Genomic DNA, 12,366 nt, shown 5'->3' with positions numbered 1-12,366 from the left:
ACATATTTTCACATCTCTCTCTCCTCCTTCTTGTTCTCTCTCTCTTCCCCTTCTCTCTCAGAATGTGCTGGCAAGTTACAGGCCGTATCTAACTGACTCCTCTGTCCACTCTGGAAGAGAAGCACTGGCTGTAGGTCCAGCATGTGTAGAGAACATCCAGTGCACTCAATGCAATGTAACAGATTAACATCCAAGTGATGTATTCTACACGGAGACCACATCTAATCATAATCATCCATAGAACTCTGGGAATGTCTCTCTGTGATTAACGTGCTATCAAGTCTACACAGTGTAATTTATTCTGTGTTCTGTTGAAATATTACTCCAACCTTGAATCTTTTGACTGTTGTACCTTACCCAACGGGTCCCTGTCCTACACGCATGAGTGTTTTCCCTGCTCCCTGCTAATCAGCTAATTGACAGCCCTTCTTGAAATGAAGTGGGTATATTAAAATATTAGAGCAGGGAAAACACCAAAATATGCAAGACAGGGGTTCAACGAGGTTTGGGAACCTTGTCCTTAATAACCATTACCTACACTATTAAAAATATAGCTTCTTTAATGGTTCTTTATGATGGCTGGCTGTGGCTCAGGTGGTAGAGCGGGTTGTCCACTAATCGTAGGGTTGGCAGTTCGATTCCCGGCCCACATGACTCCACATGCTGAAGTGTCCTTGGGCAAGACACTGAACCCCAAGTTGCTCCCGATGGCAAGTTAGCACCTTGCATGGCAGTTCTGCTACCATTGATGTGTGAATGTGTGTGAATGAGACACAGTGTAAAGTGCTTTGGATAAAAGTGCTATATAAGTCCAGACATTTCATTAATGGTTCTTTATAGTTACATAGGTACTCCAAAGAACCTTCTTTTTGTCACAAACCATTTTTCATTGTTTAGGATTCTTGAGTTGAGCTATATGATTCTTTGGAGATTAAAGAATTCCTTTATGTTTTATTATATGTTCTTCAGAGCAGTGTATTGGTTCTTCAAGTTACCATCCCTTAACCCTATAAGGTTCTTTGTGAGACTGGAAAAGGTTCTCCTGGCATCACTCTTAAGAGCCTTACTTTGGTTCTGTAAAGCACTAACTAAGCGTTTTTTTTTTTGTTTGTTTGTTTTTTTAGAGAACATATAATAACATGGTTCCTTGTAGCGTTGCTGTGAAGAAGCGTTTCTAGGTTGTTTAAAGCATCAGTAAATAGATAGTTGTAAAAAGAACATCAGAGTAAAATGTAACTTAACAATCCAACTTAAAATGGTTCTCCTTTGGCATCAGGCTGAAACCACCTTTTTGGTTCTAACTGGATACCTTTATTTTTTAAGAGTGTAGGAAGGTGTTGTACCTCATTATTTCCACATGGTGGCACTGCAGGCAAAGCTTTCCAGCGTCATTGCTTCACTCCCCATTATCCAGTACCTGTTACATATATAATATAGTTAGTGTGTTACCTGTTACACCTATCTGCAGCCAACTAACACGTAACACTAACACTCTGGGGAAGGTTTGGACAGAATAAACAGTCGTGCATTAGCCTTTATTTGCATAATGACATATGGGTTATAAATTAAATGTAGTGTAGCCTATATATGCCGCAGGGTATTTGACGCCTGGCAGCAAACTCATTAGAGTAAATGGTGTTAATATGGCATGCACAGTTTCCGGTGGGTCCACCCGGGGGCGCACAATAGCGCGTTTTACGCGTTTCTATAGCTAGAGCATTCTGTACGCCACTAGCCTGTTTTTCTTATTTAGTACTGTGATATGTGGTTTGGGAACGTGTACGTGTGGATTCTCAGGATGGAGCAGAAAAATAAAGGGTTTGGTCGAATTGTGCAGGCTGGATAACAGCGCCTCATGTTACGTTTAATAAACCCCAAAAGAAAAATCCACTCCGTTAGTGCGGCCGCCAGCCGGAAGATAGGGCTTTCCCCCCTTCCCTCCCCCCTCCCTTCTCCTTTTCTCCAACAAGTCAGTCTGTCAGCGAGCTAGGACAAATCTCACCACAAGGCTTTTCAGCAGCAAGTGAAGGAGACAGGAGCACGAAGCGCTCTACTAAAGCCATAACCCACCGGGATTTAGCCATCCAGCGCCACTGCGCACTCGTTTTCCGCGTCTCTATTAAGGACATTCATCGATGCGCTAGAGTTGAACATTTCTTTATGATTTCTTTGTTTGGTTGCCTTTTTTCTTTTCTTTTCTTTCTTTTCTTTTTTACTCCGTATGCACATGTCCACCTCTGAGCCGTGCGCGCCAGAGACGGTCGGTTTGGTCGAAATCCAGTGATCCAGTGCGCAGGAAGGAGCCGGAGCGAGGGAAGGAGCTCAGCGCGCGCGCGGAGGAATTACGAGAAGAGCGCAGAAGAGCAAGTGGAGGAGAGAAGAAAAAATAAGGAGAAGAAAGAAAAGCATCGTCACGGGGTTTCTTTCTGAGAATGGAACTTTGCGCGGCCAAGAAGGGCATTTCGTTTTAATCACACATCCATCTGATCTTTGATTTATTAATTATTATTATTTTTTTGGGGGGGGTAATTTTTTTTTTTTTTTTTTTTTTGGGTTGCATCCTTCATCTCTTGGAAGAAAAACGCAACAAGAAGACAGGAGGGGAAGAAGGAAAGGGGAATGGGAAAGAAGAGAGATCTTGCAGCCGAAGACAGCGCGAGAATTTCAATAAAATTAGACTCTTGCCAATTGTAGGCTCAAACTGACAAACCCGGATTTAAAAAAAAGCGACTTTGTGTCAGGATTGCTGCTATTAGTGGAGTTTTCTTTCCACGACTGACCGAGCACAGACTTTGAGGGAAAGAAGATAAAGCCAACAATTAAGAAATACTTGACTAGTCTGTAAAGTGTGCCTTTACAGAATATTTAGTGGGATTTCATCTGCTTCATCTCAAAGCGGATAATCCAAACTTGACATTAATAAACCCTGCGGGTTGTTGTGTTGTGCCTTTTGGTTTTGTCTTCATATCCATGCGGACACACTGCACCTTAACGCACTGACGGATTCCCCTCTGTAGCCTTACTGAGATTTAGGCTTTTGTTCCTAAAGGCTTCCTCCTACTGTGTGTGTGGTGGTTTTTTTGTTTTTTTTTTGGTGGTGGTGGAGGATCTTCTTTATCCATGATGGGGGAACGCAGACCGGGTTCTGGGCTTGAAATGGCGAGTCCGAGCTGTGCAAACGCGCTGGGATTTCTCCTCATAATCTTGGTGGATTTACTCGGAATCACGGCGACGAACATGGAGCCAATCTACTGGAACTCCATGAACAAAAGGTAAGAGCCTAAACTAAAGCCCAGCATACACCGCATCGACTACAGGCTTGTTCAGGACTGCTCTGGGTAGCTCTAGAGCCAGTCAAACGCCTGCACTGTGAGACGCGTCTCCGGCTCTTGGATATAAAGGATATAAAGAAGTGTCAGGCTGTGTTAGAGAGACAGGTCCTCTTAGTGGCTGAGCTGAAAGACTGGAGGAGTGCTGAGCATCAGTGCAGACTCATAAACGCCACATTTCATCCACTGTGGACGGCTGGGACGGTTTACAACACGTTTATGGATGCGTTGGCTTTATTGCCGCTCTCATTTAGATCCTGTCGCTTTGCATTTCAATTGTATAGATAGAGCACGCAGAACTGCACAGGGGGAGCCCTGGCCCAGAGAAATCCTAACAAGCTATTTGAAACATATATTTAAAAAATTAAAAAACAAACAAACAAACAAACAAACAAAAAAACCCCAAAACAATTTCATATTTTTAGTGCATAAAAATGAACGTGACCTGTCCATCTTATATAGGTCTCTCTCTCTCTCTCTCTCTCTCTCTCTCTCTCTCTCTCTCTCTCTCTCTTTCTCTCTCTAGGCTATTTTTATTTTCATTAATTAAATCATTTCTTTTATTAATTGGTTGGTTAGTTACCAAATCTGTTCGGCCTAGGCCTCTAGTGCGCTCCTCGTAGCCTATATTTCATGAAATACAGCCGTATTTTATGTCTAAAATGATGTATGCGTTAAATGCATGCACATTTGCCAATCGGGGGAGAAAAAAAAAAAACCCAACTATTTCTGCGTGCAAGAAGAAGAAAAAAGTGCTCTTCATCCCCAGTCATCACTTTCCTCCAGGCCTCTTACTAAAGCAGGAAGGCAAAGGTCCAGCCAGTGTCGTGATTTCATTACTTTAGGCTATCTGAGACTTTGACCAGGATTTACGGATCGTTTTGAATCAGAGAGGTGAACACAGGCTAGGCACGTCGAACCCCGCACACTAGCTCTAGGCCTAGATGGGTTCGTGTGTGTTCAATAAATAACAGATAACACAGTTATACGGTATGGCAGTTAGTACACTGGAACAGTTCCTGACCTAACTGGAGGTTTATGGAGGGCCAGACCATAATGGGTAGCAACCCCCTACACACACAGACACTCACACACACCCTTTTGTCATTATCCGCTTGTTTAAGTGGACACCCGGCGTCCTGGGACTACTTCTAACTCGGTATGTGGGTTATGAGGGGCTATTAGCCGTGCCATGGCGCTCCTGAAAGACGAGTCAGGGTTTTAATGGGAGAAAGAGAATGTGTGTGTGTGTGTGTGAGAGAGAGAAGGGGTCTCTGCGCGTTGTTCTGCGTGACCCGTTTATTGTGTGCGGTGATTAACGCAGTTTAGCAGCGGCGCTAGTTTTCGCACCCCGACATGTTTCGCTTGTTTGATTTCACAATTTCACACGAGTCCAAACCACTCTCTTTTCTTCTCTTCTCTCCTCTCCTTCATCAGCTCTTTCTCAGTCTGCAAGCTTCTCTCCTCTCCTTCATCAGGAAAACACACACACACACACACACACACACACACACACATACTTGTTGGGTGTGAGTCACTTAACACTGCACAGGCCCGAGCAGGCCACTTAGATTAAAAGTAACCATATGCAGGTCATTCTGGCCTGTAATTAATATGACCTTAATGTGACTAAAAGCAAGCATATGGAGGTCACTCTGGGCTCTGCGGCATGTTTAATTACGAGCACGACACCCGCTTACCATCTTCATCTGATTATATATCCTCCTTATCAGAATTTGTTCCTCTTCTTTCCTCGAGCTCTCTCATCGTGTTTTTCTTGTGATGCTCCTGCTGTTGCATGTGCTCTGTTAAACCCACATGTAGCATGTAACGGTTAATGATCCCACTCATCCAGTAGGGAGAGAGGGATGAGAGGACCAGAGAGGAGCGAGCACAGCAAGGGGCATCCTTCCATGTGCAGAAATCGATATCGTTTAACCCACGGATGTCAGTATGAGTTAGGCTTAAGAAAACGCAAGTGCAGCACGGTGATCACCTTGAGGACGACTGCCGAGGGCGAAAAAAAATCCATATGGGCCAAATGTGTCAATTGTAGACACTGAAATTGAATAAACCGTCACAGTTGATATTGGACGACGTAGCTTTGGGCTGCGTTGTGGAGGTGTCTGACAATCTAAGCAGACTAATCATGTAGGTCTTGTGTTCGCTCTAATGGGAGATCAGTGGCTCGAGTATTAAAGTGCCTAGACGCTGGCCTTGGCTTCTGGCCTGCTCACCTCTATTGTCCACTTTATTCAGCATCAGGAGTGACCACCTGGAGTCATGGAAGGTTTTTTTTTTTTTTTTTTTTTTTTTTTTACCACTGACTCTTTTTTTTTTTTTTTTTTTTTGACAGTGTATCTGAGGAAGAACTGTAACAATTTTCATCCCACCTTTTTATCTATATTTATTTAGTAGGCAGAATGTGAGATTGATTTATGAATAATAAACGATGGGGATTATCTGGAATTAAGGTACTCTCTTAGAAAAAAAAAAAAAAGGTTCTTCAAGGGTTCCTTAATGATTCGCTGAATAATTAAGGATTGTAGCTTCCTGAAAAGGTTGCATTTGGAATTTTCTGATAGGGAAACACTCAGTTGTAGGGTTCTACATATGAACGTAGAACTTTTTAGTGTTTGCCCAGAGGGACAACTGAAGAACGCTTAATGGTGTATAAGGAAGAAACCGATCAAGTACGAAAATCAGGACAATCCTGAAGTTCTTACGACAATATTTCAATACAACAGCACATTAGTAGAGGTTTTATGTGAAGTTCCTGGGGTCGGTTTTTTCTACAGTTCTTAAAATACTTGTATGGTGCTCACAGGTAATGGTGGTCAAATCTGGCTTCACACTTACTATAGTACATTGGATTCTTACAACTACTACCAACTCATTAGAAGACCATACTCGTGTTTATTTTATTTATTTTTAAATTCAGTGTTAAAATAACAAATTAAAGTGTGTCTCGTAACGCTCAGATAAGCTGTTGTGTATTTTGTTAAAATGCTTTCAGGGGTTGCATGCGTGTCACCATCCTGTTACTGCTGGTGGTGACTTGTATTACAACTATTTTCCCTCAAACACATTAACATTTAATCCCCTCCAGATTCTCAACAATTATTTCATAGGCAGCTAATTAGCTCTGGATAAAAGGCTGGGGATTGAGGCTAAATGTATCAACAAGAGGTTAAATAGAGAGGATAAGAGAAAGAGAGAGCTGGAAGTTTTGGAGAATGACTTGGAAGCATGGAGAAATGAAGCCACAATGTCAGTAGGTCAGATTTAAACTCCAGAGAGCAGTCGTGTTTGTTTGTGCCAGAACGAGATCGTCATCTGTACAACATAAAAGCACAAACTAGCATGTTTTATAATCATACAAAAATTTAAAGAGCCCATAACAGGCTACGTGGGTCAATTAAAATGTTTAAAAACCATATTTGGGACAGAGAATGGCAATAAAAAATAATGTCAGGGGGGATGAATTAATTACTGGAAGGACATTTTATGGGGCTTGTGTATAGCTTTGGGTTTGTGCAGCACCATTAATTTGCGTAACTGAATTGTATTGGAGTTGATCTATTGTGGCTTGAGGACTGGGGCCGATTTCTATTAAAGCGCTATGGTCAAGGCAAATTAGGTTTTTATTCGGTGAAAGCAAAGAGCGCAACAGTGTGTCGCATTGTCTAAATCTTGAGGGAGAAAAGCTGTGTGTGTGTGTGTGTGTGTGTGTGTGTGTTGCTATGTGGATAAATTAGTCTTAGGATGGGTGTACTTGTGTACGGAATATAGTGATGTTTCAGCTTTTCTATTGTTTAGTGCCTGTCTGAGGCCTTTGCAATGCGTAGTCGTGTGTGTGTGTGTGTGTGTGTGTGTGTGTGTGTGTGTGTGTGTGTTTTGAGGGTCTGCTGGAGGCTTTACGAGAGAGGAGCTGTGAAAATGGCTCTCAGCTGATGTAGCAGAATAACTTCATTGTGCCTGCCGTCCACTCACACACACACACACACACACACACACACACACACACACACACACACACACACACGACTGTGAAACCCGTGAAGAAAACTAGGAGTGTGTTTATGAGGGTTTTTTCCACACTTGTATCACAACACGCAGATATATACAGATCATGAGATCTCTCAAGCGATGGTAGGAGATGAGACTCGGTATCTATTATAAGCGCTCCCACACACACTGATGGAAAACGGTAAACATTCTGCCACTTGTGTTGCGCTGGGCATAGTTGTGGATGTGAGAACACCCGGGAGGCATGGCCTTGTGTACCTTCGCTGCATGCTGCTCGAGAACGTGTGTGTGGTCCCTCTGATTGTCTCTCATCGGCTTGCTGTTTGTCTCTGCGTGAGTGTGTGCCTAGCAGCCGCTAGCCATCGACCCCCAGACAGCCGGCCTCTTCACCCCAAACCATAACAATCAAACTCGGATGAGCAGAAGTCGTGTAAAAAAAGAGGATCGGAATTCCGTGGTCATCCTGTTTCTCGCCCCCCTCTTTTTTTTTTGCATCGCGTCGCAGTGCAGCAATAACGTTCACTCATAAAGGGGACCAGAGCCTCTGAACCACCTGCTATAGATGTTATTGCAGGCTCTCTCTTTCTCTCATAGCTAATCTTATCCTGCTCTTTGAGGTCACATAACTGTTCAGCAGGACACCCTTGCACTGCCCTGTACGAAACTGCGTGTGTGTGTGTGTGATTTCTGTTTCTTTCATTAGGTTTGTTCACACAGACCGCTCCGCTAATCAGGATCATCCTCTTTGCCGACGTCCGGGCCAAACACACCCCCCCTCACGTGCGCTCTCTCTCTCTCTCTCTAACACACACACACACCCATGAACACCCTGAGTGCACTTGTGGAAACAAGGGAGAAGAGACAGTGAATGGTTACTTTTTCCATTCCACGTTCCTCACTCGTTTCTCCTCTCTTGCTACGTGTGTCCCTTTTTTCTTTTTCCCTCTCTCATCTTTCTCTTGCTTCTCCCTCTCTCTCCTCTGCGCAGTAGATCATGAGCGCCAAGCTGAGTGGACAGTTTCAGTCGATTAGCTAGAGGCTAACTTCTCCCCACTCCAGTACACACCGGCCATATTACTATAGATTAGCGTGGTCCACCTCGGCCTTCCTTTATTGACTTGTCACTCCCAGCACTTCTCTTCCCCTCCATCTGTCTCTCACCTCTCTGAGGCGCTGTTCTGGAGTACGTTTCGAGCAGTTGATCAGGAAGAAAATTTTCAGACATGGGGAAGTCGCACCTGCCTGTAGAGCAGGGGATAATCGGTTTCGACGGACTCTCATGTTAAAGTGATGGGTGTGGTGGAGCAGGCCTGAGGCTGTAAAAGTGTTCAGACTCAAAGCCCTTATTGACTGATCTCTTCACTGTTTGGCTGGCTGATTCTTAAGCACCATTATCAGGCTTCTGCTTGCATGACTGACTCCTGAGACCTGTAGATTAGAGCGAGTCACTTTATTGGGCAATTGGATTGCTATTTTGAACCTTGGCACATCCCAGCTCAACACTTCAAAGACACAGAGAGACAGACAGGTATATGAAAGGAATGTAGGGTCACAACGTTTGACAATTTCAAGCCTTTTTCCATGCCTGAAGGTACTGGCCGCCGGTTTAGTACTGGTCGCAAAGGTCTTCGGTATCTGCTCAAGACTGGTGCCTACAGGAATTAAAGATCAGGGATGGGGTTAGAAGCAGTGTTCAGTGCTGATTGGTAATGTCTATGGGTGAATAAAAAAATAAACACATGCAAAAAACTAAACACAGAATAGTCTGTTTGTGGCATTTGATTCCTTACCCTGCACAAATGTTAATTTTTTTGACCTTCATTTCCCATAAAGTGTAACAGAACACTGATTTCCTGACGCTTACCGTGACTTCAGAGGTTTATAGTACGTGTATGACATACAGTCCAAAATAAGCAGTTAGCAGTTAAGCGTTTCAAGGGGAGGACAAAATAGTGACATTGGTACTCCTCCACCTGGAGGCTCACTCCACTCAGGTGCGACTTGTGCTAATTGCCTGTGCTCTGTAGCACGATATCTCTTCTGTATCACGTTCAATTTGAAGGGCCTGCTGATAAGAGTCATTAGTGGGGCAGACAGTAGTGTGCATGAGAAAGAAAGAGAGGGAGAGAGAGAGCTATCTTCCCTCCACTGGGATCTGAGTGAATATCCTGATCATAAAGATCCATATCAAGCTGAGCTTATCTCCAGCTCACTGTTGTAATGACCCAGGTGTGGGAATCCCGATTTGTAAGGCTGTGCAGTACTCCAGCCCCCCAGCTGCTGCCTCCTCGGGGCGGGTTTGTGCATCTGTTTGTGCTGAGCTCAGCTTTTGTGTGTGTGTGTGTGTGTGTGTGTGTGTGTGTAAAGCAAGGAGCCAGACCAGTTTTATTTGTATCTCCCTGCTCCCTTACAACAAGAACGCCATAACCCTGCTCATTACAGACAAAAGGAAAATCGCTTAGCAGCGGAATGAGGGATATCAGCATGTCTATTCAAAACACACAGACATTTACGCAGAGCTCTTCCTGTACAGACCTCAGAGGCGTCTGGTGTCGTTGTTACAGTGATAAAGCGTCTCCTGAGTTTGACTAGAACATGATACTATGTATTGTTAATGTTGGTGCTAAAAATACTTTGACAGGGAGTTTGTGCTTGGTGTGGATGTCTGTGTGCGTTGCCAGAACACAGCGCCAAATCTGGTCTTTGTAACATCTGAGTAAATCAAGTGGGACCAATGAACTGTGTGTCTCAGTGAGAGAGAGGCAGCTCCTAATTGTCAGTTAGGGGGGCCCGGGATTTGACATGACCCACTTGCAGAGCATGAGAGATGGTCAGTGGATCATGACCTCGAAAACTTCCTGCTTGGCTTCTTACAGAGAACAGACTGAAATGCTCACAATACTGCTGACAAGGCGAGGGCCCAGTTCCTGTCCAAATGGAGAACACTAACACTCACTCACTCTTTAGTGTATCCATCATGCGTGGCAGCTTAAATCCGATCTCTGATGGCTCAGACGTCTCCATTTTTGTCATCGATTGTTTTTTCCTGTATAAATTGTAATTCAAGTCAAGTCAAGTGCTATTAAAAGGGTATTACTGGGAAGTGGCTTAGGGTGCCTAAGTAGTTCTAAGAAGCCAGCTCTTAGATGTGTTGATTATAGGTACAGTCAGTGATTCTTACATCAGAACTGAGAAAAGAAAAGTTTTTTTCTGAGAGAAAAAATCTCACTCACTCAACCACCTTTCAACCAGTCAGGAAAAGAAGGCGTCTCTAGTCACCTGTCAATTCAGAAAGCTCCACCCCTTCCACTAGCACTCCAGAGTTAGTGTTCTGGGGCATGGCACTGGAGGGCCCCCTGACAGGAGGGGTTGTATTTATTCAAATGATAAGTTTCCAAACAGCTAGCTTCAGCTACTTCTGCCAAAACCGTTGACTACTTTTAAGTGTCTAAGGAAAGGGAAGTAGTAAACGCGTGGCCTCTGGACTGGGATGAGGCCTAGTTTCGAGTCGGTTTCAGAACGCCCCCGTCGCTCACAGAGGCAGCTGCGAATCATTATTCTAATGCTTTTTTTGTCTGAGTTGGACTGCTTTTGGTAGAAATGAGAACTCTGTTGGACGGAGTGCTGCAGGCGGGAGCGGAGGAGCTCTGGCAGACGGGCTGCATTCGTGGTAAGGACTTGCAGCTTGAGTTTGGCCCACAGCCGTCGTCCTGCTTTAATATCACTTCAGGGTTTCTTTTCCTGATTCGTTAAATGCATCCCAGAAGCCCAGCGCTACGCATAAGAATGCACTCTGCTTCGAGTTTCGCTCTTTTTATTTTTTTTTCTGTTGTTCTTTTTCTTTTTCCTTTCTGTGAAAAGCGTTACATGCACATGCACGGTCGTGAAAAAAACATGTTATAGCTCTAAGTGTTGGATAGAGTCCAATGTCAGGGGTTAAATTTCCTCAGAGGCTCACCCCCCATCTCTCTCTTTCTCTCTCTCTCTCTCTCTCTATTCATCAGTAGCGCAACACTAGTTTTTTTTGTTTATTTTTTTACCTTTGCCCCCTTTTCTCTCTTCCTTTCAGACAAAAGGGCCCTAGTTTGCAGCTCACAGAAACATGTCTCTCTCTCACACACACACACACAGCTTGGCGATTACAGTCTGCCTGAGTCAATCACAAAACACGATTCCTTATCCTTATGTGAAACCCCCCTGCGAGTGTGTTTACTTCCGTCTCCTCCACCCCGTCTATTATGTTACAGAGTTGGCAGTGCTGTGCATTTGTGTGTCTTAAATTGCTGTCTGTGTTTCTTCACTTTCCTTTTTGTCTGCTCTTTCTGTGTGGTTTGACTGGTTAGTGCCAGTCTCACCATCTCTCTCTCTCTCTCTCTCTCTCTCTCTCTCTCTCTCTCTCTCTCTCTCTCTCTCTCTCTCTGCCTCTCTCTGCCTCTCTCTCTCTCACACACACACTCTCCCCTTTTCCCTCTGAATAATTCTGATTTCAAAAGCCTCACTGAATAGGCCTGATTGCCTATCAACGTGGTGTCAGAGTAATTTAGCGGCGCTTGTGAAGGTCCGCAAGATTTCAACCAGCTTATGAGCTGTTCTCATTCCTTCCCATCTAAACGACCAGAAAATCAATCATTCCTTCCTTACCTTTTTTTTTCCCTTTTCACCTCCTGTGCTTTTCTTTTCACCCTCCCTGTATCTCTCTCTCTCTCTCTCTCTATCTCTCTCTTTCTCACTCTCTCCATCTTTCTCTCTCGCTGTTGGAGGGCATCTGTAGAGCTCCAGCACCACGGGAGAGAAAACAGATGGAGTGGTTTTCTTTCTTTTCTCTGTCTCTTTCTCTCTTTCTCTCACTCGTGCATTTTCTTTTTCTTCTTTTTCCTGTCTTCTGAAAGAAAAAGGGGCCAGAAGAATGCCAGTCGGAGGGGGATTTGGGGGTGCAGGGCGGCGGTGGTGGTATGGGTGGGTGGGGGGTGTATATTGGACACAAAGACACTGCAATGCCACAAACCCA

General features: G+C 44.2%; 1 protein-coding gene across 1 annotated transcript in view; it reads left to right on the top strand.

The window, feature by feature from the left end:
- Positions 1-1,959: 1,959 nt before the first annotated feature.
- The window catches only part of efnb3b (ephrin-B3b), a 71,552-nt gene continuing 61,145 nt past the window's right edge, over positions 1,960-12,366 (top strand). Inside the window, exon 1 of the mRNA XM_017472372.3 lies at positions 1,960-3,272. Coding sequence (XP_017327861.2) covers positions 3,121-3,272 — 152 coding nt within the window. The 5' untranslated portion in view covers positions 1,960-3,120. The remainder of the gene's footprint in view (positions 3,273-12,366) is intronic.

The sequence above is a fragment of the Ictalurus punctatus genome, chromosome 7 (genome assembly GCF_001660625.3).
Source record: "Ictalurus punctatus breed USDA103 chromosome 7, Coco_2.0, whole genome shotgun sequence".
Classification (NCBI taxonomy): Eukaryota; Metazoa; Chordata; class Actinopteri; order Siluriformes; family Ictaluridae; genus Ictalurus; species Ictalurus punctatus.
Note: the sequence above shows the minus strand (reverse complement) of the source record. Positions and strands in the feature narration are given on the sequence as shown.